This window comes from Lithobates pipiens, unplaced genomic scaffold (assembly GCF_037356315.1).
Source record: "Lithobates pipiens isolate NorthernLeopardFrog02 unplaced genomic scaffold, aLitPip1_a1.2 Scaffold_19, whole genome shotgun sequence".
Classification (NCBI taxonomy): domain Eukaryota; kingdom Metazoa; phylum Chordata; class Amphibia; order Anura; family Ranidae; genus Lithobates; species Lithobates pipiens.
Window position 1 is genome coordinate 510728265 of NW_027507764.1, and position 27573 is coordinate 510755837.

At 43.4% G+C, this 27573-nt stretch overlaps 1 protein-coding gene across 1 annotated transcript in view; it reads left to right on the plus strand.

Annotated features, from left to right (window-relative positions):
• The window catches only part of ATP6V1C1 (ATPase H+ transporting V1 subunit C1), a 77680-nt gene that overhangs the window by 12021 nt on the left and 38086 nt on the right, over positions 1 to 27573 (plus strand). The window contains exons 2-4 of the mRNA XM_077493139.1: positions 15184 to 15352; positions 18299 to 18366; positions 24931 to 25016. Coding sequence (XP_077349265.1) covers positions 15221 to 15352; positions 18299 to 18366; positions 24931 to 25016 — 286 coding nt within the window. The 5' untranslated portion in view covers positions 15184 to 15220. The remainder of the gene's footprint in view (positions 1 to 15183; positions 15353 to 18298; positions 18367 to 24930; positions 25017 to 27573) is intronic.

The following is a 27573-nucleotide window of genomic DNA, read 5'->3' on the forward strand; positions in this document are numbered from 1 at the left end:
GGTTCGTAGAAATACCGTACCGGTTTTTATTTTGAGTTATTGGATCCTCCTATAACTTGGAATTGACTTTTTTTTTTACGCTGCACTTTTCCTAATGTAATATATAAAACAAATTCCTAATACATGGACAGTCCACCTAGGGGGGGGGGGGTTCCCACTGACGCATTTCACTCTGTGTGAGCTTATTCATAGAGACTCTATAGTTAAGCTTACACTGAATGAAAGGTACCAGCAGAGAACCAAGTTAGGACTGTTTATGTTCCACGATGGACAAGCGTTGTGACCTTTGTATTCATACCTATTTTAAAGTCTGACCAAGATTTGGACTGCACTAGGTCCCTGTGCAATATTTTGGTGGAATTAGTGAGCCCCATGGATTGCTTTTGTAGGGACTAATTCTTTTGCTTTAGGCCCCTTTCACACGACAGGTCATCCATTGACTCCTATGGGCAGGCGGATGTCAGCGGAGATGTGTCCACTGACATCCATCTGCCATCCAATCCGCTAAAACCAGACGTATGGTGATACGTTCAGCCATCCGTCTGGCGGATCGGATGAGATCTGTTGAAAACGGACATGCTGTCTGTTTTTGTCAGATTTCCCCATAGGAATCAGTGGGGCTCTGACAGTTCGCTCCCTGCTCAGTGAGCAGAAATGGACCTGTCATCTGCCAGCCCTTCGGAGACCAACGGAGCGATCTCCTGCTGAGCTGGTGGGCTCTGCAACATGGATCCGCCCCGTGTGGCGGAGCCTTAGGGTTTGCAGCAAACTGTATCTTAGAGGGACATTATGAAGTTTAGAGGAATTAACATTTCATATATACACTCACCGGCCACTTTATTAGGTACACATTGCTAGTACCGGTGGGACCCCCTTTTGCCTTCAGAACTGCCTTAAAAGAGAAGTGTAGGTTTTCTTTTTACTTAATAATCTTACTTACCTGGGTAGATGCAGCATCAGTCCGATATTGCATCTGTCCCCCCTTGCCCCTAACACTGAGAACTGAGCGATCTAACACTGCCGATCGCTCAGTTCTCAGAGCTCCCTGAGCAGAGAGCTGGTTACTGTCAGTCAGCAGCTCTCTGCTCCCACCCGCGCGCACTTACTGGAGTGCTGAGCTGCGGAGGGGGCGGGAGCGGGCAGCTCAGACTCTCGGCGGCTCACTGAGAGGCTGAGACGGGTGCCAGCCCAGGCACGTGGATGGATCCCGACTCTATTGTCGTGATCTTGCCCGAGCCTGGACCGGCTCTGTGACGTCAGCAGACTTCATCCCACTCCTATGCTGGAAACAGGTCACAGAAGTGCAGAACAAACTGCAGTCCTGTGAACCATAGGAAAAGTACAGCCAAACGAACTGACAAAGAAATGATCAGTCTATAATTTTAATGGTAGGTTTATTTTAACAGTGAGAGACAGAATAACAAAAATATCCGGAAAAACAAAACAAAAAAGTTATAAATTGATTTGCATTTTGAGTGAAATAAGTATTTAACCCCTTCACGAAACATGACTTGGTACTTGGTGGCAAAACCCTTGTTGGCAATCAGAGGTCAGACGTTTCTTGTAGTTGGCCACCAGGTTTGCCAACATCTCAGGAGGGATTTTGTCCCACTCCTCTTTGCAGATCCTCTCCAAGTCATTAAAGCGATTGTAAACTATCGTTTTTTATTTTAAAAAATAACAAACATATCATACTTACCTCCACTGTGCAGCTCATTTTGCACAGAGTGGCCCTGAACATCCTCTTCTGGGGTCCCCCGGTGGCTCTCCCAGCACCTCCCCGCATCAGATAAACCCCCTAGGAGAAGTGCTCTCCCGAGGGGGTTACCTTGCGGGCATCCAGCATTTGCGTCCACAGACACAAATGCTGGGCTGGGCTGGGCTCGGCTCCGCCCCCTGGCGCCCGCATCATTTGATTTGATTGACAGCAGCAGGAGCCAATGGCTGCGCTGCTATCCATCTAATCAAGAGTCGGGACCCCGTGGAGAGAGGTACAGCGCATCCCCGTTGAGGAGAAGGGGCTCAGGTAAGTAAAATGGGGGGCCGTAACTGCCAGGTGTTTTTTCACCTTAATGCATTGGATGCATTAAGGTGAAAAAAAACGAGGGTTTACAACCCCTTTAAGGTTTCAAGGCTGACGTTTGGTAAGTTGAACCTTCAGCTCCCTCCACATGTTTTCTATAGGATTAAGGTCTGGAGACTGGCTAGACCACTCCAGGACCTTAATATGCTTCTTCTTGAGCTACTCCTTTGTTGCCTTTTGGGTCATTGTCATGCTGAAATCCCCATCCACGACCCCATTTCAATGCCCTGGCTGGAGCGCTGGAATGTGGAGGAGGCACGAGCGGGGGGCTTAGACTCTCAGTGGCTTGCTAAGCCAGGTGCCTGTTCAGGCATGTGGGCGGATCCTGAATCCATTCTTGTGATCTTATCCGAATCATTGGCTCTTGCTGCTGTCTATCAAATGCAGTGAAAAGGAAGTGGGGGGGCGGCCTCAGTCCTGCTGAGTAAGTCTATGTAGCACGGTCTTCATAGACACGCAGGTCAAGAGCGGTGGTGATTGGACAGCGGGAACCAATCGGTGATCGTTCACATAGAGGGAGAGCGGCGGTCTGCCTATTTAAATAAGGCAGCTCGCCGTTCTGTCAGTGAGGAAGAAGGAGATCTTGTGTTCCTGCTAAGCAGTAACCCGTATCGCTCTTTTCCTCCAGTCAAACCATCCCCCACACAGTTAGTAAGTACCCCCTAGGCCCACATTTAACCCTTTGATTGCCCCTGATGTTAACCCCTTTCCTGCCAGTGTCATTTATACATTGACCGTGCATTTTTTTTAGCACTGATTAGTATCACTAGTGTCAGATTTGTCCATCAGAATGTCGCAGTCCTGTTAAGAATCGCTGATTACATTACTAGAGTAAAAAAAAAAAAAAATGCATAAATCTCTCGCTATAACGTTTGCATAAACCAATATATACGCTTATTGGGATTTTTTTTTTTTTTTACCAAAAACATATAGCAGAATGCATATTAGTCTAAATTGATGAACAATTTTATATATATATATATATATATATATATATATATATATATATATATATATATATATATATATATGTGTATGTATGTATGTTTTATGGCAGAAAGTAAAAAAAAAAAAATGTTTTTTCTTTTTTTTCAAAATTGTTGGCCTTTTTTTATTTATAGCACAAAAAATAAAAACCACAGGTACTCAAATACCACCAAAAGAAAGGCATAAATTTTATTTGGGTACAATGTTGCATGACCGCGCCATTGTCAGTTAGAGTAGCGCAGTGCCGTATCGCAAAAAATTCTCTGGTCAGGAAGGGGGTGAAACCTTCCGGGGCTGAAGTGGTTAATCTCCTAAGTGACAACTTGCCTGCTTATTCTTGCACAACCGGCACAGTGAGACCCAAACAATGGCACACACGCAGTACTTTTTATTATTTTCTCATCTACATTCGTTGGAATATCTCCATGTGTGAAAATTAGCGCGTTTTACCATGTGAAGGCTCTAGCGCAGGGGTCTCAAACTGACGGCCCTCTAGCTGTTGTGAAACTACAAGTCCCATGAGGCATTGCAAGGGTGACAGTTACAAGCATGACTCCCACAGGCAAAGGCATGATGGGGCTTGTAGTTTTGCAGCAGCTGGAGGGCCGCCAGTTTGAGACCCCTGCTCTAGCGCTTGGAATATGGCCTAATAATCTCAATCGATCAATATCTGGATATTGTGTGCTTGTATTGGGCAGTCTACAGCCAGCCTAATGGCCCGTACACACACGATCCGTAAATCGGACAGATTGTCTTTATTTTTTTTATTTTTTTTGCATGCTAGTCGCATATCAAAAATGGAGAGTTTACTAAAGTTACGAAAATTCTCCTACGACAGAATAAAAAACTGGAAGTGACGTCATGTGTTGTATTTCTATTGTATTTTCAGACGACAACTGTACTGATTAAACGAAAATCATACGATCTAGTATCATATGAGAAGATTTTTTGTGTTTGTCTGATTGGATAATATCGGACGAACTGCAGTGATGGCTCTCGAAAGCTCTGTACTAAAGATCTGATTATCATACGATCGATCTGAAAGCGGTATTTTTCGTCCGATTTTTGGATCGTGTGTACGGGCCATTACCCTGGACTTGCCTGTTTAAAATGGTTGTTTAGAGAAGCAAGTTCATTCTGTAATGTAATCCGGACTCATGTTCTGTCTGGCAATATATACTCCTTTATCTCTTGAATTCCAGCTATGATTTTTAAATGAATTGGTAAATTAACATTCGGGAATTGACTCGACTATGGAAGAAAACAAGCGATCAGCAAAGGCTTTCTTCATTTTATTGATGCTTGTTCTTCAAGGCATAGCATTAAGCAATTACGAGGCTCCTAATAAAGCCTTTTATGAAGAGCTTCTGCAGCCACTTCTGGCTTGCTTAACATATAGGAAAACCCTCGACATAGCAGCTAATCAGACGGAAGTGGTTATATATGGTGTAGTCATACTAAGGATTCCAAGTGGAAATGATCATTCATTAAAGTAGTATTAAATTCTTCATTTAAGAAAATCTCCGTCTATTGGAATACATTTACCATTAATGAAAGCATTACTTTGCAAGTAAATGTCTCATTTTGCTTTTTTTTTTCATCTGTCCCTGTTCTTTCTCCTTTGTGCAATGCTCCGATCATTCCCATCTTACAGTGATTTAAACCCTAAAGCATTCTCTGTATTACATTCTTTAATTGTAAAGGGTTTAACTGTATTTTTTTTATGTTTTACCATGGCGTACATAAACTCAAGGCAGGCATGATATTTTATGGAGTCCTTTGGTCACAGCATACACATTCATTTTATAACACCAGCATTGTAATAACAATACAAACAGTAGTTATTATTGACAATTCAATGTAACGTTACTTGAAAAATCTCCTTTCATGCTGTGAGTGCTGCGTGTCTGCTGGCCGTCACTTTCCACATCTTCCTGGATTCCCTGCATGGACTGCATATATCCCCATGTCCTATCTTTTATTATGCGGTGCATACTAGCACAATATGGCAGAAACTTGCAGGGGCACTTGACATTTTTTTTCCATTTTTAATTTTTTTTTCCAGAATTTGATTTTAGGTTTAAAGCGGTGTTCCACTTAAGTCAGCAGCTACAAATACTGCAGCTGCTGACTTTTAATAATCGGACACTTACCTGTCCCAGAGTCCAGCGATTCGGGGGATCGAAGCCCCGCTCGATGTGTAATTTCACAGCCCGGCACCCACTGCGCATGCGATTGTGTCATTGGCCGCGCAATCATCTGGGACCTGTGACGTGCCCCGGATGATTGACAAGAGGGAGGGGGCAGCGCTGATCTCCCTTCCTGCGCCAAGGGAAGTGACGTCAAGAGCCCAGGCACTGAAGGAGGCAGACTACGAGGGACCCCCTAGCAACAGGCGTTTAGAGGTGAGTAAAAAAAATTTTTCTCAACGTGTTTTTTTTTTTTTTTTTTTTTTTTTTTTTTAGGGTGGAACTCCACTTTAACCACATGCCGACTGGGCCATAGCCGAAAGATTGCTACAGCGCAGTTAGCTTTTTTTCGGGAGGGCATCCATGGACGTCCTCACAGAATCGCGTGGGCGTGCACCTGGGAATGTCTGTGACTGTCGGGTCCTCTGGTCCTGGCATGGAATAGAGTAAAGTGCCAATGACAGCGGCTCTTTACCACGTGATCGCTTCTGACTCGCCTGTGCTCCACCCCCATGGCTGGCTCGCCTGTGCTCCACCCCCATGGCTGGCTCGCCTGTGCTCCACCCCCATGGCTGGCTCGCCTGTGCTCCACCCCCATGGCTGGCTCGCCTGTGCTCCACCCCCATGGCTGGCTCGCCTGTGCTCCACCCCCATGGCTGGCTCGCCTGTGCTCCACCCCCATGGCTGGCTCGCCTATCTATTAGAAATATCTTATTAATGGACAACTTTCTGGAAAAAAAAATGCGTTTTTCATTTTCTTTCCACGTTTTCCAAAAACTTGTGAAAAAAAAGTTGAAAAGACTCATTATGCCTTCTAGAATATACGTTGGGGTGTTTAATTTCCAAAATGTGGTCATTTTGTGGATGTTTCCATTTTCCTGGTGCTCCAGGGCCTTCAAAAGTGTAAGAGGTAGTCAAAAAATTAAATGTGTAATTTATGTCCCTAAAATGCTTGATGGTGCTCCCTGCATGTTGGGCCTCTGTATGTGGCCAGGCTGTCTAAAAGTCTCATGTGTGGTATCGCCATACTCAGGAGGAGTAGTAGAATATGTTTTGGGGTGTAATTTGTGGTATGCATATGCCGTGTGAGAGAACTAACTAGAGGTCGACCGATATATCGGCCGATATTTGCCGTTTTTTAAATAATCGGCATCGGCCGATTTGTGCTGATAAAAAGCCGATTTAGAACTACAGTGGGACTTTGAAATGACTTCTGTATAGAATGGTCTAAGAGTTGACTGAGTCGTCATAGCAACCCTTTCCTCCACTCTGGGCAGGCTGCCAAGAAAAGAACAGAAAGATACAATGTTTACACTTGAATGAATTAAGTCATCTCTGTGTGTAGAAGTTCTCAGTTTAACCATTTAAAGACTAAATCTTTTCTGACACTTGTTGCTTACAAGTAAAAAATCCTGTATTTTCTGCCAGAAAATCACTTAGACCCCCCCAAAAAGGATATATATTTTTTTAGCAGAGATCCTAGGGAATAAAATAGCGGTTGTTGCAATATTTTATGTCACACGGCATTTGCACAGAGGTCTTTCAAATGCATTTTTTTGGGAAAAAAATACACCATTTAAAAAATAAAAATAAAATAAAAACAGTAAAGTTAGCCCATTTTTTTTTTTTTGTCCAAAAGTTTTGACTACCTGTTTTTATTTAATAAATATATATATATATATATATATATATATATATATATATATATATATATATATATATATTTATATATATTTTTTTTTTATCTAAATCATACATACAAGTAAACTGATTGGAGGTTTGTTATGTTTAAGTGTAAGAAATTTTCTGTATCACGTATGAAGGCCGCTTTCACACTGGAGCGGACAGGCGTTGATGGTAAAACGCAAGTTTTAGCGGCTCTTTACCATCATTTTAGCGGTGCTATTTGGCTGCTAGTGGGGCACATATAACCCAGCTAGCGGCCAAGGAAGAGGTTAAATGCGCCCATGAAGCACCGCTGCCAAATCGCATTGCATGCGCTTCGGCAGTGGTGCCTATTCATATCAATGGGCAGGAGTGGTGGAGGAGCGGTATACACCACTCCAAACGTGCTGCTTGCAGGACTTTTTTTTAAGATCCTGCCAGCGCATCGCCTCAGTGTGAAAGCACTCTGTCTTTGACACAGACTGCAGGGGAGCCATTTTACAGGCACTTTACAGGCGCTATTTTTAGCCCAAAAGCGCCTTAAAACGCCCCAATGGGAAAGGTGTGTTAGATCAAGGGGGATTAAAAATAAATAAATAAATAAAATAAAATCGGCCTAACATATCGGCCCAAAAAAATCGGCATCATATATCGGCTATCGGCCGCCATGATTTCTAAATATCGGCATCGGCCAGAGAAAAACCCATATCGGTCGACCTCTAGAACTAACCTGTTAATATGACAATTCTATGAAAAAAAAAATATTTTGCAAAGAATTATGGGAAAAAATGACAACTACAAAAAACTTACCATGCCTCTTACTAAATAAAAAAAATCCAGTGGTGATCAAATACCATTAAAAGAGAAAACTATTTGTGTGAAAAAAGGACAAAAAATGAATGTAGGTAGCATGTTGCCTGACTAAATGTGAGAGCACTGAAAGCTGAAAATTGGTCTGGTTAGGAAGGGGGTTTATGTGCCCAGTGGTCAAGTGGTTAAAGGGGTTGTAAAGGCAGAAGATTTTTTTTTATCCTAATGCATTAAGATAAGAAGCCCTCTGTGTGCAGCAGCCCCTTTAACACTTACCAGAGATCTATCTCTGTCCTGCGATGTCCATGAGTGTCTCAGCCTAGAGATTCTCCTTCCTGATAGGCAGAGATGCAGCAGCTGCACCATTGGCTCCCACTGCTGTCATAGTCAGTTAGCCAGTTATCGGAGAGAGGGGCCAGGTTGGGGCTCCATGTCTGAATGGACACAGGGAGCTGTGGCTTGGCTGGGGTGCCCCATAGCAATCTACTTGCTGTGGGGGCACTCAACAGAAGGGAGAGGACAGAAGCACAGAAGAGGGGCCTGAGAAGAGAAGGAACCGTGCTGCTCTGTGCAAAACCACTGCAACAGAGGAGGTAAAAAACAAAACCAATAACTTTACAATCCCTTTAAGACCCAGTTAGGTAGCCCACATATTTAGTCCTTTTTTATTCGTTCAGTCTACGAGTTGAATGAAAAAAAAACGATTCCCCCATCCACACACTCGATTGTATTCTGACAGCGGAAGATTTCTCCACTGTCAGAATACACTGATTAGTGCTGCCGGCGGCACTGCATGATTGGGGAAAAACCTGACAGGGCCGTTGTACAAAAGTCCCTGCTGAACTGGACAAATTTTGATCCATGTATGGCTGGTTTTAAGTGTTTATTTGAGAGATGCCCCGAAATTTCGTCAACAGAAACATATTGGCCAAAAATGGAGCTGAAAACCTATGAGATTTTGCTGATTTTTATCACCATTTTATTGTGGTGCGTTTTTCATAGGTCAGATGGGGAGATGCGGTTTTGTGCATTTTTTAAAATGAACTAAAAATGCAGTAAGCAAGATCCCGCTTCTTGCACTGTCGCAAGCGATTGGGTGTGCCCGTCGGTCATCGCTGAGGGAGCTTGCGCCTCCTACAACTTCTTAAAGGACCTATGCACAGCTATGACGGCTCGCACAGGGCAGCCATTCTGCTGCAGAATAACTGCGATGGCTGGTCGGGAACCGGTTACAAACTGTTTTCGGATTTTGGCCAAGTGCATCATTGCATTTTCAGTTTTGGGACCTAAATTTCCATTTGGTGCACCTCTTAGTTTATTTCCTTTCTACCCCTTAATGGTGACCTTAATTTCATTATTAACGTAGCACAATTAATTTGTGTACATGATTTTTTTTTTAATTTAATGCTATTAAGAATGAATGATTGAATTTCATGAAAATTCACATTATATATAGTCCAATGGAAACGCACCTGAAATGCAACACGCATGTTAACCGGCCAGAAAACTGACAAAAAAACGTAGTTATGTCTTCCTTATAAATATGGTGTCAGAGTAGGGAAGACGTGAAATGGCCGTATGCAAAGCCGATAGTGTTCTTGGTAAACTTTTTTTCTTTTCTTTTTTTTTTTACGTTTCTAAACATAGAGGCTTTTATTGGTATAACATACCGTAGTTCCTTTTTTTTATTTTTTTTATTTTTATTTTTTTTTAAGTAAATACCAAACCGATAACAACTGCTTCCTAATCTCTGGTAATTCTCTAGTTCCACAAACGCTTCATGGATATTTCACATTTTATATAAAACCAGGTTGTTTCTCTCTTTAAAGCGTACAATATATTTTGTTACATTTTTTACTCGGTGAAATGTTTTAAAGCAAAAAAAAAGTGTGGTATTTGGCTGTTGCATAATAGTTATGTATGTTATGCATAAATATGTGTTGTGCAATCAGTTGTGTGACACACGCATTAGTGTGAACAAGGGGTTTTTATTTTTTTGGGGGTTAACATTTATATTGCCAGCACAGCAAGGGTCTGAAAAATAAAGTCCATAGGATTTTATTCAAAGTAATCACAGCGGAAGAGTGCAACGTTTTGGGCCCACGCAGGACCATTCACGTGTCAAAGGGGTCCTGCGTGTCCCTGAAACATTGCATTATTTTGCTGTAATGCGATCATCTTGAATACAATGATTTGGATGTTAATTGAAGATCCTTGGTGTGCTGGCAATGTCTACGTTCCTCTGTGATGTCACCAGTTTCCAGTTGGCAGTTGGTTCAGCAACCATCTAACTCATGGTTTCTCAACTAGGGTTCCATGGAACCTTAGGGTTCCTCAGAGGTTGCTAGGGGTTCCTAAGCAATGAGCAATCTTTGTTTCTCAGATAAGTTTCCATTTACACCATTGATCTTTTTAGTTATCTGTAAAGGGGTAACTCTTTCCAATGACCACAAGTGTAAGGATCATTCTTCCCACTGACCATCACACTAATGTATTGTGAGTTGCAGATATACAGTAGTAATTATTAGCAGGGGTACCTTTTTTAAAAATAAAAAAATTAACAGGTCATCCCTGAGACCAGAGAATTATTTCAAGGGTTCCTTTGTGTCGAGAAGGTTGAGAAGGGCTGAGCTAATTCATAGCCCAACGCAGAAATGAGTGCGATTGGAATATTGCTTGTTTCTTTTGGGGGGGGGGGGGTATATGGGGCTCCATGTGCCCTGGTCAGCTGATCTTTAGACTGTCCCCAAACTACATTTCTGACCATTAGAGTGATGAGGTTTTAAAACAGCTTGCCTTTTTCTGGCCCTTGGGCCACTGTTCCTCCCACTGACACCAACATTGGGGCAGCATTCCTTCCATTGATATCAATGATGGGGTATAATTTCTCTCACCGATATAAATGACTGGTCACTATTCCTCCCACTGACACCAATGATGGGACATAATTCCTGCCACTGATAACAATGTGACGTTATTCCTCCCATTAATACCAGTGATGGGGCTCTATTATTCTCCCTACTGACTACATGTACTATGTCATCTTTTTAATCCTACTGACCACCAAGCCTAAGGCATTGTTTGCCCACTTTGACCACAGTCTGCCCCACCTAAAAACTGAAGTTTAGAAAGTTTGGAGACCCCTGGATTATTCTGTCAGTTAAGCAGCCCACCATGGGTGGAAGGAAAGAAAATCGTTCAATTGGCCAGCTGAGTCGATGGGCGATGCTTTTGCATTCTGCGGGGGAGGGGGTTGCAGGGAGCCTTCTTGGCTGGCAGCATTGTGTGATTACTGGTAGAAGCTTTAGCGCCAGCAGTATGCTCATGTAAAAAATGTGATAGGCTGGTTGTACCCAAGTCAATTGATGGATCAACTTTGGCTACAATCAGCCTGCCTATAGATAAATTGAATCTCGGCCAGTCCTTGCAGGGCACATTAGTGGAAGGAGGACCATATTGTAAACCATACAATATGTGCTGACTTTACAGGGAGTGTTAATGTAGATGAGTGGAGCTCAAATGGAAATGCTACAGCAGGTATATGCAATTAGTGGACCTCCAGCTATTGCAGAACTACAAGTCCCATGAAGCATAGCAAGACTGACAGCCACAAGCATGACACCCAGAGGCAGAGGCATGGTGGGACTTGTAGTTTTGCAACAGGTGGAGGTCCGCTAATTGCATATCCCTGCTCTATAGTGTTAGTCCATTGCTTACAATATTTCAGTTTTTACGTTTGGTCTGAAAGTAATTTCTGATGCAACATTGCTCTGCCAAGGTGTTATTGCCTGTATAGGTGGGTAGGATCCCCTTGTAGTGGTTTCTGTGTGTCCATGTTGTAGTTGAATGGCTGCTGAGATTAAATCAATTGCAGGAGGACCTGTGTCCTAATACAGCTCTGTGAAATAAATTGTACGTGTAAATAAGAAGTTTCCCTTGAATTTATAGAGTGATGTAGACGCTCGTTCTTAACCTGTCTGTGTAACAAATAGCGCAACTTTTGACAGATTTCTATAACGCAATTTACATAGACAAGGTCCCTTTTTATCACCAATATGGGATCTTTTTACCGCTTGCAGACCAGCCGCGCAGTTTTACGGCAGCAGGTTGGCTCTGCTGCTCGAAATCACGTTATTGTACGTGATCTCACGAGGCTTGGCCGCGAGCTACGTGATTCCGACCACGGGATAACCGCGATCGCCTCACAGAGAGGAAGAACGGGGAGATGCTGGTGTAAACAAGCATCCCCCCCCCCATTCTGCCTAGTGACACTGTCACTAATTGTAGCTCCCTGTAATCGGGATCGGTGATCAGCGTAGTGTCACGCACAGCCCCTCCCCCCCACAGTTAGAATCACTCCCTAGGACACACTTAACACCTACAGCGCCACCTAGTGTTAACCCCTTCACTGCCAGTCACATTTACACAGTAATCAATGCATTTTTAATCTCACTGATCGCTTTATAAATGTGAATGGTCCCAAAATAGCACCAAAAGTGTCAGATGTGTCCACCATAATGTCGCAGTCACGATAAAAAATCACTGATCGCCGCCATTACTAGTAAAAAAAAAAATAATAATAATAATTTAAAAAGGCCATAAAACTATCCCCTATTTTGTAGACAATTTTTTTTTTTAACCAAAAATATGTAGAAGAATACGTATCGGCCTAAATTGAGGGAAAACATGTTTTTTAGATATTTTTTGGGGATATTTATTATAGCAAAAAGTAAAAAAAAATGCCTTTTTTTTCAAAATTGACGCTCTTTTTTTTTTTTTTTTTTTTTTTTCTTTTATTGCGCAAAATATAAAAGCCGCAGAGGTGATCAAATACCACCAAAAGAAAGCTCCATTTGTAGGGGAAAAGGGACATCAATTTTGTTTGGGAGCCACATCGCACGACTGCGCAATTGTTAAAGCGACGCAGTGCCAAATCGCAAAAAGTGCTTTGCTCTTAGGCCAGCCAAATGCTCCGGGGCTGAAGTGGTTACCACAATTTAACACAACGTCATTGGCAGCTTGGTATCTTCACAGCATAAAAGTCCATGTAATAAAATATAGGCAGGGGTAACAATCCAGTGTACACAAAGCCAATAGCGGAGTGTAAAAGTGTTGCACATAAGAACTTCCCTGAATTTGTCACCCGGATTGGAAGTAGCACAAAAACATGGCTTTTATGAATTTGGTGCAGTACTATATAATAATATGGCCAAAACACCAGAAAAGTGTTGCAAATGCTTTATTGAATTGCCCCCTTTTACACTTAAGCCCCGTACACATGGGCAGAATGTTGGTTGACATTGGCCGACTCAATATTAGCTGCCCGACATTCGGCCTGTGTGCAGGGCAGCGGGTCTGATGAAAGCTGGCCATTTGGCTATCTGTCAGACGAGCATGCTGGAAAACCAGCAGCTGACCGTCTCCCGATGAGCGCTCTCAGCCAATGACTGAGAGCGCTAACTGGAGTGTCCTGGTGGGAGTCCATCTCCCTGTGAGAACATAACAGCTCAGCAGGGGGAGATTGCTATACTAACGTCGGATTGTTAGTACAGTGGCATCGACCGTCACTGCCATTTTTTTTCGCAGAAAAAAAAACTCAGTGTATACCCGGCTTTACCTATCCCAATGGCCACTTGTATAAACATTGCTCTGTCGCCAATCAAAGCCACACGAAGAGTCTTCACATCCGGCACACTGTCAGTGGGACGCAGTAAAGCTGGGTCTAGCAGGAGAAAGCACGGGCGCTTTTTTAGTATTTATAAACAGCCTGATAATCTGATCTAGACAAAGATTGGGCCATTTAGTGGCACTCCTAGTAGGCGCCACAACATATTTCTGGCGTTGGAAGCACCCTATTGCTAAAGAATATTTAGGAAATTGTTTAAAATTCTGGGATCCCACAAATTCGTCCCTTTTGTCCATTGCCATTTCAGTCCATTTGGTGAGTTGTATCAGAGATGCCGATTCTTGGGAAGATGTCTGTCTATGGCTATCCCAGGTCCTCTTCAGATTAAACAAAGGGTCTCCAAACTTGCTAAACAAAGGACAAGTTTACTGTACTTCATGGGGCCAGATTGTGACTAGTGAGAGTAGAAGATGACCCAGTGTCATTGGAAGTAAACAATGCCTCAGGCTTGGTGGTCAGTGGAACCAAAAAATAAAATAAAAAATGCAAAGCATCCGTGGTCAATAGGAGAGGAAACTGTGCCCTTCATTGGTATTGGTGGGTGGAATGGTGCCCCATTTTTGGTGTCCATGGAAGGAATAGTGTTCCATCATTTATATCAGTGGGAGGAATATTGCCCCCATCTCTGGTGTCATTGGAAGGAATTGAGCCCCATCGTTGGTGTCAGTGGAAGGAATGGTGCCCCAAGGGTTTGATAAAGGCAAACATGGGGCAGCATCCAGCTCGTGTGCTACAATTTGAAGACTATTGGATTAAACTGATGTTTTGCTAATAAACACATAATACTGGGTACATAGGTGACTTGGATTATACACAGAATGAGGCTGCTATTTTTAAAGAGAAACTACAGCATGACCCATTTCTTTTTAGATTCTCTCTAAGGGTCCTTTCACATGGGCTTTCCGATCAGGTCTACCTGTCAGAATTGGACCCTTCAGTCTCTCCTATGGAGCGGTGCATTTTAGGGGTGACATGTCCGCTGACACCCGCCACCACCCGATCCTGTCAGCAAAATCCAGACGGATGGTGGTTTTCCATTTGTCTATCCGATCAGATGAAAATGGACAGGCGGTCTGTTTCCATCTGTCTTCCCCCATAGAGGAGAGCCGGACTCTGTCATCAGCCTGCTCAGCGGGGATCAGCGCAGCAATCCTCCGCTGAGTAAGCGGAATCTGCAAGATGGAGGCGCCCGTGTGAAAGGGGTCTAATACTTTTTGCAGCACATTCACACCACTCTGCTGTGGTAAAAAGCCGTATTGCATGTTACTTGTGTAGTTGTGCTGCTGTACTACTTAAAACCTTTTCATGTTACGCCACTATTGTAGGGGAATTCTGTTTGTTAAAATGCGCTGCTATGGAAAAACAAAAATCAAATGGTGAAGTTTTAAGTCTGTGATTTGTGCTTTAGGTAGCCAATTGAATGAATCTCTTTTAGAGCCATGTGAACAGCAAAGCAGAGGAAGGAGTCCCTGAGTCCCTGTTCAGACTCATTCTCTTGCATGTGTGTGTGTTCAGCTTGAGCCACTGAGCTCTGTACACAGGCTTTTTCAGCAGAGCAGTTAAGAACAACCTGGTGAACAGATGTAAAGGAGCTCAAATCGTTATTGGCTGGATAAAAATTAGAATATATAACATTTCATATTTACCTTTAATATGTTTTATTTATATTAAGGAATAGAATTGTTAGTATCATCTATACAAAGTAAAAATACCACCTTGCATCTCCTTTAAAATGTTAAATCATATTATTATTTTTTTTACAGTGAAGATCTGAGTGAGATCAGCATTTAACCAGCAATCATGACCGAGTTCTGGTTGATCTCCGCCCCGGGGGAAAAAACCTGCCAGCAGACCTGGGAGAAACTGATGGCAGCTACAACCAAGAACAATAACTTGTCGACCAACTCCAAATTTAACATACCCGACCTCAAGGTAAGTAATTGTCTGACAGTCCAAAAGCCTATTCATTTCGGCACAGCTGAGCAGGGACTCACGCTTGTTTGTGCGTCTGATGGGAGCTGGAGGTACAGGGAAAGAGTCAAGTTTGGAGTGTCATTTCTACTATTAAAGCCACAAATACAATGCCTCTGTCGCACTGAAATCCCTATCGTCAGGCACAATTTTCTGGGTGCGACTGAGAAAAGGTATTTAGCAGTTTATATTTACAAAAATTATTACATTCCCATGTTCTGTTTACTGTGGGAGACCAGATATACTTAATGCAGGGTCCAGGGTTTAGTAACACTTTTTAAAGCGGAGTTCCACCCTAAAGTGGAACTTCCACTCATCGGAACCCTCCCCCCCCTCCGGTGCCACAGTTGGCACCTTTCAGGGGGGAGGGGGGTGCAGATACCTGTCTAAGACAGGTATCTGCACCCACTTCCGGGCATAGACTCCCACGGGAGTCTATGCCTCTTCCTGTCCCGCCGCGCTGTCTGCTGGGACACACACGGATCCCAGAGACAGCGCGGAGCATTCTCATTGCGCTGCGCGACTCGTGCATGCGTAGTAGGGAACAGGGAAGTGAAGCCGCAATGCTTCCTGATTCCCTCACCGAGAATGGCGGCGGCAGCAGCCAAAAGTCGAGCGATTGATCGGCCTCGGCTGCCGACATCGCTGGACTCCAGGAAAGGCAAGTGTCCATTTATTTAAAAGTCAGCAGCTGTAGTATTTGTAGCTGCTGGCTTTTAATATTTTTTTTTTTCGGGTTGACTCCCTCTTTAAGGTTGGGGTGAGTGATGGTGTTAAGTGTTGGGCAGTTGATGCTTACAGTAAAATTCATTATTTTTTTCCTCTGCTCATCGGCACCAAAATGTTACATTCTGACCTGGGTGGTATGTGTCGGGTTCTTGTCTTTGAGAAGAGGTCAGAAAAGCTTGCGCTTATTTTCTAGAGTGTCCCCTTACTTAAAACAAGTGTTACAACCGAACACGAAATCCTTGTACTTTATTTCTAGGCAAATATAAAATGGTATCCATTAGGCCAGTTATCTTTCCACTATCACCTACAGAATGTCACACCATCAGACTGATAGTGGAAGATTGCATGCTATGAGCCAGTTGTGTTCCATTGCATTACCCAGTGCTGCCATGTTTTCAGGCTCTGTGAGCTGGAGAGAACGGACAGGAGCAAAACTTGGAGAAGAGTTCAGCAGTGTAATTCTCTTATCTTCCGTGAAGTTGCAGTACTGAATAGTGTTGATGGCACTCTAGATGTAACGTATAGCAGTGGTCTATGAATCACATGTGTGGCTGGACAGATTTCCAAATACTGTGCCTTGAAAAAGTATTCATACCCCTTGAAATTTTCCACATTTTGTCATGTTACAACCAAAATGTAAATGTATTTTATGTGATGACCAACACAAAATGGCACATAATTGTGAAGTCGAAGGAAAATAACATGGTTTCAGTTTTTTTTACAAATATCTTAAGTGTGGCGTGCATCTGTATTCATCCCCCTTTACTCTGATACCCCTAACTAAAATCCAGTGGAATCAATTGCCTTCAGAAGTCACTTAATTAGTAAATAGTCCATCTTATTTATTCTCATTTCAAGCTGTTCTGTGAAACCCTCAGAAGTTTGTTAGAGAACCTTGGTGAATTAACAGCATCAGTAAGGCCAAGGTACACACCAGACAGGTCAGGGATAAAGTTGTGGAGACGTTTAAAGCAGAGTTGGGTTATAAATAAAAAAATAAGCTTTTGAACGATTAGCACTGTTCAATCCATCATCCAAAAATAGAAAGAGTATGGCACAACTGCAAACCTACCAAGACATGGCCGTCCACCTAAACTGACAGGCCGGGTAAGGAGAGCATTAATCGGAGAAGCAGAAATCCACAGCTCAGGTGGGAGGATCTGTCCACAGGACAACTATTAGTCGTGCACTCCACAAATGTGGTCTTTATGGAAGAGTGGCAAGAAGAAAGCCATTGTGGAAAGAAAACCATAAGAAGTCCTGTTTGCAGTTTGCGAGAAACATGTGGAAGAAGGTGCTCTGGTCAGTTGAGACCAAAATTTAACTTTTTCGCCTAAAAGCAAAATGCTGTGTGTGGCAGAAGACTAACACTGCATATCACCCTGAACACATAATCCCCACAGTAAAACATGGTGGTGGCAGCATCATGTTGTGGGGATGTTTTTCTTCAGCAGGGACAGGGAAGCTGGTCAGAGTTGATAGGAAGATGGATGGAGCCAAATACAGGGCAATTTTAGAAGAAAACCTGTTGGAGTCTGCAGAAGACTTGAGATTGGGGTGGAGGTTCACCTTTCAGCAGGACCGCTACCCTAAACATACAGCCAGAGCTACAATGGAATGGTTTAGATCAAAGCATATTCATGTGTTAGAATGGCCAAGTCAGAGTACAGACCTAAAGCCAATTGAGAAGAATCTGTGGAAAGACTTGAAAATTGTTGTTCGCAGATGCTCTCCAACCAATCTGACAGAGCTTGAGCTATTTTACAAAGAAGAATGGGCAAAAATGTCCCTCTCTAGATGTGTAAACCTGGTAGAGACATCCCCAAAAAGACTTGCAGCTGTAAATGCAGCGAAAGGCGGTTCTACAAACTATTGACTCAGGGGGGCTGAATACAAATGCACGGCACACTTTTCACATATTTATTTGTAAAACGTTTTGAAAACCATTTTTCATTGTCCTTCCAATTATGTGCCACTTTGCGTTGGTCTATCACATAAATTCCCAATAAAATAAATTTGTTTTTGGTTGTAACATGACAAAATGTGGACAATTTCAAGGGGTATAAAAAATGTTTTCAAGGCACTGTATATGTTTCTGTTGTGAGCTTGGATGTTTGGCGTTTATTTTTAGTGACAGGTTACATCCTGACATGAATGTCTACTTTCTTTTAACTCCAGGTTGGCACCCTTGATGTTCTAGTAGGATTATCCGATGAGCTGGCTAAGCTTGACACATTTGTGGAAGGGTGAGTGTTGGTATTATTTTTCTTCAGCTGGAATGACATGACTTCTACACACAGATTGGATGGTGGACAATCTTGGTGTGTGTGGTAGTCTACACATGGAAAGAAAGCCAATACTTTCAGAAAATGCTAGTTTCCTGGCTGTCATGCTGATCCGATGAAACAATTTACACACCAAAAACAAGAATGCAGTTTGGAAATTCTGGCCTTACTCTGACCTTACTCGATGCAGTTTTTTTCCAGCTCAGAGACTTGGAAAAATTGAAGGCGGATACAGCCGTGTAAAATGCATTTTCAAGAGCAAGCAGCAATGTTGGCCTACATATTTCTCTCTGTACTACTCAAAGTAGCTCTGTGTACTCTGTAAGTCTTTTAGAAGAAGACCAGAGACAGTGATTTTTTTTTTTTTTTTTTTTTTTACGAACGCCAAATAGGGTAGAGGTCGTTTGGGTTTACGGTGTCTGGAAACTGCTAGGCAGATCCTGCACCCAAAGTCAGCGGTAATCTTTATCGGTTGGAGGACCTTATATGATAGGACACCGGGTTGGAGGGGTCCAGAAAGGTCAGATAAATGGGGGAGTGGTCAGACCAGAGTCTCACATCTAGGGGACCAGTGTAAGCAACTATGATCCACTAGAAAGTAGTCTGTACAACTATAGGACTGATATGCGTGAGAGAAATTAGTATAGTCGCGAGATGTAGGATATAATACCCTCCGCACATCAATGAGATGTAAATTATAGATGGCATGCTTCAGTGCCCATAATTAAGGGAAAGATTATGAAGATTGTGACGTTGAAGAGTTCAAGCGTGGGTCAAGTGAGGTATTGAAGTCCCCACCCAGAATGAGCTTACCCTCCATGAAACCGGCTAAGCTGTTAAGGTACCGCAAAGCTGATGGGCTATGGTTAACATATGGTAGGTAAATGTTAGCTACCGTAAATTTAGTCCCCCACAATGAGAATTTCACATAAATATACCTTCCCTGTTGATCGGACATATGATCTAGTATTTCTATAGGGAGTGTTTTGTGGAAGGCAATAGAGACCCCTGTGGCCTTCTGTGAGGGATGCATATTATGAATCCACCTGTTGAAATATCTGTTGGAGCAGGAAGGGGTGGAATCAGATTTAAAGTGAGTCTCTTGCAATAAAAGCGCATTTACCTGATGTTTATGCATCTGATAGAGAATTTTGTCCCCGTTTGGAGGCAATATTGAGACCATTTAAGTTGTATTCTCAGAATTTGAGTCGGGGGCGAGAGCTCACTGTATGGGCCATGATGGAGCGCGTAGAAAGAATAGAATAGACAGAAAAATGTGAACATGCGGTTCTGTGCGACTGAAGTCTCATCTCATCAGAAGGCACACTAGTGTGAACCCGGCCTTGTACTCACTTTTTCCAAAATTTCATCACAGGGACACAGAAATGAAAACCTGACACTGGTTCTAAACCCTCATCACTCTACTGGAAAATGTTTAATTTCTGTTTGTTCTAATTTGGAGAATGTTTCCTCCCTTCCTGTTCTGTCTGACTCCTATTTAAGCCAGTTTTTGCTGGAGTTGACATTTTTCAGTTCCTTTGAAATTGTGTGCATGTGCAGAAGTCGTCTATTTGGGAGTCTTGGACCAGAACCACTCTCATCCTTTTCTGCTTACTTTTTTCCAATTGAAATGAATGGACTTGCGTCACGATGCACTTTACATTGCCTATCAATGAGCCTAACAACGTCACGTTACAACGAATGTTGACTTGCGGTTTGATATGATCCCAAAGATTAGGATGGCACATCAGCACAAAGCCACAATTTTTTGGCTGATTCTGTCAGAGTTGTCATAGTGCCAGCAGTTAGCCTGAGTGTTCTGGCAGTTTGTCATTATACTGACATGCCTTTGCAGAAGACTATTTAACATACAAGATGGGAATGTGGTGTTTGTGTGAGACTAGAGGTAAGAATAACTGGGGCACAGATGGGATATGGAGAGCACAAGATGCTGAAAAATTATTATTGTGATAGATGGGGGCAAAAGGAATCCCTGTCAGCCTTTTTTTGGCACGAGTAGTGTGTCACTCCTTGGGTCCAGCTACCTCCGCTATTACAAGCGGGCGCTATATTCACTGTGGTGCTTTCAGTCATTTTGTTAAAGGATTTGTAAAGGCATGACCCAAATGTATCCCCAAACTTTCCTCTTCCCATCTACTGCATTTCTCAGCATTGTTACCCTTTACCTGGTTCCTTTAGTGAGCAAAAGCTTTTATTACTCCCTGTCACAACATCACCAGGCTTACAAAATTCTTACAGGAGAAGAGGCTGGGAGGTTAGCAGTTCCAAATGTTAGCACTTCCACCTAGCATTCGTCTGTTTGAATCCCAACTATGACACTACCTATATGGAGTTTGCATGTTCTCCCTGTGCCTGCGTGGGTTTCCTTCTCTTTGGGTACTCCGGTTTCCTCCCACACACCAAAGACATGCTGGTAGGTTAATTGACTCCCGTTTAAATTGGCCCTGGTATGTATGAATGAGTTATACCTTAGATTGTAAGCTCCTTGAGCGCGGAGACTGATGTAAATGTACAATTTACAGTATATGTAAAGCGCTGTGTAAATTGATGGCGCTATATATACTAGGGATGCACCGAGTGGGTTTTTTTGGTGCCGAAACCGATACCGAAAATGAAAAATACACTAGGCCGAAAACCGAAACCGATACCGAAACAGCACCGATACCGAAAATGACTGTTTTTAAAAAAAATATTTTTATACAGGAGGTGGTCAGAGACTGGGGACATGGTTCAGGAGGTGGTCAGAGACTGGGGACATGGTACAGGAGGTGGTTAGAGACTGGGGACATGGTACAGGAGGTGGTCAGAGACTGGGGACATGGTACAGGAGGTGGTCAGAGACTGGGGACATGGTACAGGAGGTGGTCAGAGACTGGGGACATGGTACAGGAGGTGGTCAGAGACTGGGGACATGGTACAGGAGGTGGTCAGAGACTGGGGACATGGTACAGGAGGTGGTCAGAGACTGGCGACATGGTTCAGGAGGTGGTCAGAGACTGGCGACATGGTTCAGGAGGTGGTCAGAGACTGGCGACATGGTTCAGGAGGTGGTCAGAGACTGGCGACATGGTTCAGGAGGTGGTCAGAGACTGGCGACATGGTTCAGGAGGTGGTCAGAGACTGGCGACATGGTTCAGGAGGTGGTCAGAGACTGGCGACATGGTTCAGGAGGTGGTCAGAGACTGGCGACATGGTTCAGGAGGTGGTCAGAGACTGGCGACATGGTTCAGGAGGTGGTCAGAGACTGGCGACATGGTTCAGGAGGTGGTCAGAGACTGGCGACATGGTTCAGGAGGTGGTCAGAGACTGGCGACATGGTTCAGGAGGTGGTCAGAGACTGGCGACATGGTTCAGGAGGTGGTCAGAGACTGGCGACATGGTTCAGGAGGTGGTCAGAGACTGGCGACATGGTTCAGGAGGTGGTCAGAGACTGGCGACATGGTTCAGGAGGTGGTCAGAGACTGGCGACATGGTTCAGGAGGTGGTCAGAGACTGGCGACATGGTTCAGGAGGTGGTCAGAGACTGGCGACATGGTTCAGGAGGTGGTCAGAGACTGGCGACATGGTTCAGGAGGTGGTCAGAGACTGGCGACATGGTTCAGGAGGTGGTCAGAGACTGGCGACATGGTTCAGGAGGTGGTCAGAGACTGGCGACATGGTTCAGGAGGTGGTCAGAGACTGGCGACATGGTTCAGGAGGTGGTCAGAGACTGGCGACATGGTTCAGGAGGTGGTCAGAGACTGGCGACATGGTTCAGGAGGTGGTCAGAGACTGGCGACATGACAAAAGTGTGTTGTCCCCAGTGCAGCCAGTGTGTTGTCCCCAGTGCAGCGGCGTCCCCAGTGTGGTGTTGTCCCCAGTGCAGCCAGTGTGGTGTTGTCCCCAGTGTAGTCAGTGATGCCCCCGTGCAGCCAGTGATGCAGCAAAGAGACAGGAGAGCCGCCTCCGCCGTCTGGTTCATTAGAGCACGGGGAACATCACAGCTTTAATTTCAATAGCTGTGTGTTTCCCCCGTCGCGCGCTGTCGCATACAGCCCCTCCCCCTTGTCCGGGGAACTTTGATAGACAGATCACCCGTCCAGATTGGAGCTGTGATGTTCCCGGCGCTCTATTGAACCAGACGGCGGAGGCGGCTCTCCTGCGCTATACACCTCCCATGATGGGCGGCACCGGGGGCGGGGCCCCGCCCCATTTTCTGGTCGTTTTTTCCTTTCGGCAATGCCGAAAGGGCCATTTTCGGCCGATATGTTTCGGCGGCCGAAATTTCGGTGCATCCCTAATATATACCTGTAATAAAGAAGTACATCTTAACCGTTGAGGCACCAACTCTGTATAAGCTCTGACCCTAGGGGCCCTATCACACGGGCTTGCTGATCAGGTCCGCCTGTCAGTTTTTCAGGCGGACCTGATCAGGCACTTCATTCAGCCCTATGGACCGGCGGATGTCGGTGGTGACATATCGGTTGACATCCAACGATATCCGTTCCTGACTGTGAAATCCAGCTGAATCGGACAGGCGGTCTGTTTTCATCCAATCTCCATAGAGGACAGCGGGGCTTTGACTGCTGAGCAAAGCGGAGTTCGTACATAGACCGGCCCGTATGAAAGGGTCCTAAGAGTTCAGCTTGGAGCTTATATGAGACAACTTATCCTTGTGTATGGTGGAGAGGGAGAATGAAAGGTAGGTACATATATACAGTACAGTGCATGTCAGAAAATTTGAATATCATGAAAGTTAATTTATTTTAGCAATTCAATTTAAAAAGTGAAACCCATATATTAAACATAGAGTGATATATTTCATGCTTTTCTTTCTTTTAATTTTGATGATTATGACTTTCAGCTAATGAAAAACCCCAAATTCTTTATCTCAGAAAATTTGAATATTGTGAAACAGTTGAATATTGAAGACTCATGGTGTCACACTCTAATTAGCTAATTAACTGCAAACACCTGTAAATTAGCTGATTAGAGTGTGACACCATGAGTTTTCAATATTAAACTTTTTCACAATATTCTAATTTTCTGAGATACTGAATCTTGAGTCATAAATGTCAAAAATAAAAGAGAAAAGCTTGAAATATATCACTCTGTGTGTAATGAATCTATATAATACGGGTTTCACTTTTTAAATGTATTTACTAAAATTAACTTTTTGATGATATTCAATTTTTTTGAGATTCACCTGTATGTAGAGGAGGTTGGGCTCAACCTTTAACCAAACCTAGTAATTTGCCCTGCCTCGGTAATGCACAGGTTCATTTTGAAGTGCCCTTCTGTTACATTCTGCTGTTACTTTTGGAATCAAAGTTCTGTATGGCTGTGCTGCAAATGAGTATTGGAATAGGGATTTCATATCAATCACTTCAACCTACTAATTTAGAGCCAACCCTCTGTTACATGCATGACTTTGTTATAACCCACCGAACCAGCTTTAGCCCTTAGCTAGGGACTGTTTGCCAGGATCCCCAGAGTCACAGAATGGGCAATGTTCATTGCTGCCCATAAATAAACTTGACTACCAGTCACCTTTCAGCTGCTGTATTTCTGATTAGAAAAGGAAATTTCATCCTATTAGTTATAGGGAGCAACACCCCATTCTCTGTATGTGGATCACCTGCAGAGAAACCTTTCAAAGGAAATCTGTACTAAGCAAAATATGGGGCGGCAATTGCCTTACTGTCTTGTATAAAAATATCAGCGCTACTTTCAAATCAAGATACAAAACATACATATAAAGCTGCTAGCAAAAAAAAAGAGGAATTTACAACCACCCCCTCCCCCCCCAAAATTAAAATACAAAATTTGTAGCGCTCCAAAAGTCAATTCTAAAAGTCTAAATAATTGACTTTTGGAGCGCTGCAAATTTTTAAAATTTTTTTCTGACATACTGTCTTTCTTGCATAATTTGAGTCCCAGATCTGGAATACCTAGGCAGCCAGTGAGCTCATAATTCTTAAGGCCCCTTTCACACCGGGGCGGTGCGGGCGACGGCGGTAAATCGGTGCTATTTTTAGCGGCGCTTTACTGTCGTTTTATCGGCAGTATGCGGCCACTAGTGGGACGCTTTTAACCCCTGCTAGCAGCCGAAAAAGGGTTAAAACCGCCAGCGGTATAGCCATGCTGCCTCATTGATTTCAATGGGTAGGAGCGGTGAATACACTGCTCCAAAGATGCAGCTAGCAGGACTTTTTTCACCGTCCTGCCAGCGCACCGCTCCAGTGTAAAAGCCCTCCGGTTTTTTTTTTCAGGCGCTACACAGGCTCTATTTTTAGCTCTGTAGCGCCTGAAAACCGCCCCAGTGTTACAGGGGCTTTACTCCTGAAATGAATATTCGTTTATAGGTTAGGGGCTCAGAAAGTCCTGATAACCAGACAGCTAGCATTTTCAGAAGGCGATCAGTGGCAGCCTACATATTTCACTGAACACAGGATTCTGAAAATACAAATTCACATCCAGCTCCAGGTGCTCTAACCAATCGCATGCTTTGTTTTTGTCACTTAGAACGGTGAAGAAGGTGGCACAGTACATGGCTGATGTGTTAGAGGACAGCAGAGACAAGGTGCAAGAAAACCTGCTGGCCAGTGGAGGTATTGTATCGTTCTAATCTAACTCTTCCTTACAAAATATCATATTTACACATTAGAAAAGGCTAGTTGTGCCTCGAACAGTTACATATTACATTGCTCTACTCACACTGGCCTTATTCATTGTTCTATGAGGGAGTTGGAGAAATTGGATGGTAGGTGGATGTAGTTTATCCCGATTTATGCTAAAACATTTGATACTGTACTTCATAAGCATAGATAGGAACCTACTTACATGAGCATCTCCGGAGAATAATAATGACTAAGGCCTAATGTACACGGGACGCTGAGGCAACCTCTTCAGAACAATTTTTTTGACAGCTTGAAACTGGCATTCAAAAACATCCCTTTAGCCGGGTTTGCATGCCGCTTTCGCGTCTAGGAGCGTTTATTTAGGATAACATCGTAAGACCTTCGCAAAGCACAAAAAAATATTTTTTAAAGCGGGAGTTCCGCTGTGTTTTTTTTTTTTTTTTTTTTTTTTTAAAAGCCAGCAGCTACAAATACTGCAGCTGCTGACATTTAAAATAATGACACTTACCCACCCAGCGCGCCCGCGATATCGGCACCCGAAGCCGATCTCTCGATCGTCTCTCGGGTGCTGCCGCCGCCATCTTGGGTATGGGAATCAGGAAGTGGAGCCCTTCGGCTTCATTTCCCGGTTCCCTACTGCGCATGCGCGAGTCGCGCTGCGCAATAAGGATGGTCCCCGCTGTCTCTGGGATCCATGTGTTTCCCAGCAGGCAGCGGGGGACTTTCGGAAAGGGGCGTAGATTCTGTGGAAAGGGGCGTACTTTCTGCAGAATCTACGCCGGAAGTGGGTGCAGATACCTGTACTGGTACTTAACTATTTCAGCCATTCTGTGAGACCAGAGTGAGTAGCTGAGAGAGCAGTAGTGGACTTGTATCTACCTCTGTGATTTCACTATAGATCTCATAATGAACATATGTGAGGAAATGCTCCTGACGTTGCTGTTGATGAGGCTGGAAAGATGTCGGAAATTGCGTGCAAGGACCAGAGTTCATCTGGTTCAAATCTAACAGCATATAGGTCAAATTCCAATTCTACTTTGGCTAACAGCAATGCTAGTAGTGTATTGGATTGGATCATGGGCTCATTAGGGGAATATAAATGGTCTATGAAGCATTGCAAGCAATTTCAAGTTTTTCAAAAAAACTTTTTAGTGTTTTTTCATCATTTGCTGTCATTTTAAAATGTTTGTAATGTAAAAAAAAATAGGGCACTTTTAAAAACGCTTCTAAACTAAAATGTGGCTAAACCCGATTGGCGTCTGAAACGTCGGAAACTTTGGCGTCTGAACTAATTATTTTGCCTCCAAAGAAAAGCCTCTAAACGCAACTGCCTATTAACCACATTAAACAAACCTGTGTACATGTACACATAAGATAACATTGGACAGGGGCAGCTGAAAAAAGCATCCAACTGCCTCTGAATGTCCGTTTACCAGCAGCAGTGTACATGAGGCCTAAGGCCCCATGTACACGGGACGCTGCTAAATGGACGTTCAGAGGTTGTTGGACACTTTTTTCACCTGCCCCTGAACTCCTTCAGTGTTATCCTATGTGACCATGTACACAGTCTCGTTTATTGCTGTTTTTAGGCAGTTGTGTTTATTAGCGTTTCTTCAAAAGCTAAAAAAAAAGGGATCAGGCGCCAAATGTGTCTAAACTCGGTAACCCATGTTTCGCTTATAGGCGGTTTTTTCATTTAAAAAAAATAAAATAAAATGTTTTTGTTTTTTGAAAGCTTCTAAACACAAACTCTACTAAATGCGGCATGTAAACGCGGCAAAACCAACGTTTTAAATGTGAGTTACTATCTGGCAAGTTAAATCGATCAGGAGAGGTTGTAAAAACATCCTGTGTACATGGGGCCTAGACGTCCGTTTACCAGCAGTAGTGTACATGAAATTCTCTGGTTGCGAGTGGTAACTAATGCTCAGTCTGGCCAATCCACAAGTCTATGGCAGCCAGATGCATCCAGTCAACAACTTCAAAAGAAAGTAGTTCTAATGATGACCATACGATTTTTATATAGAATTGAATTGCCAATCGATTTGCTGTCCAGTTGAAAAATATGATTGGAAGGTTGAAATTATTATTTTATCTATATACCGCAATGTTTAATTTTTAGTTGCTTTTGAATTTTTCTCCTTGTTTAAGGTCTTGTCCTCGTCTTTTTCATCTTACCGTCACATACTGCCCTCCTGAACCTTATTCACGCTCTTAATATATTAACGTTCTCTCCCTCCCCCTCTCCTTCTTTCTTCCAAACTGTACATAATAAGTTCCTGTAGTCTATCTTGATATATATATATTTTTTTCCCCCTCAGACCTTTAACCATTTTTGTTGCCCATATCTGGACTCCTATCTTAACGCTATTGTGTAGTAAGCGAGGTCTCCAGAACTGAACACTGTATTCAAAATGAGGTCTAAAAATCTATATACAGGAATAAGGACTTCTCTCCTCCTGCTAATGATTCCTCTATTGATAACTCAAGATCTAAGTTATATAGGATAATGTGGACCTCCTGCTGG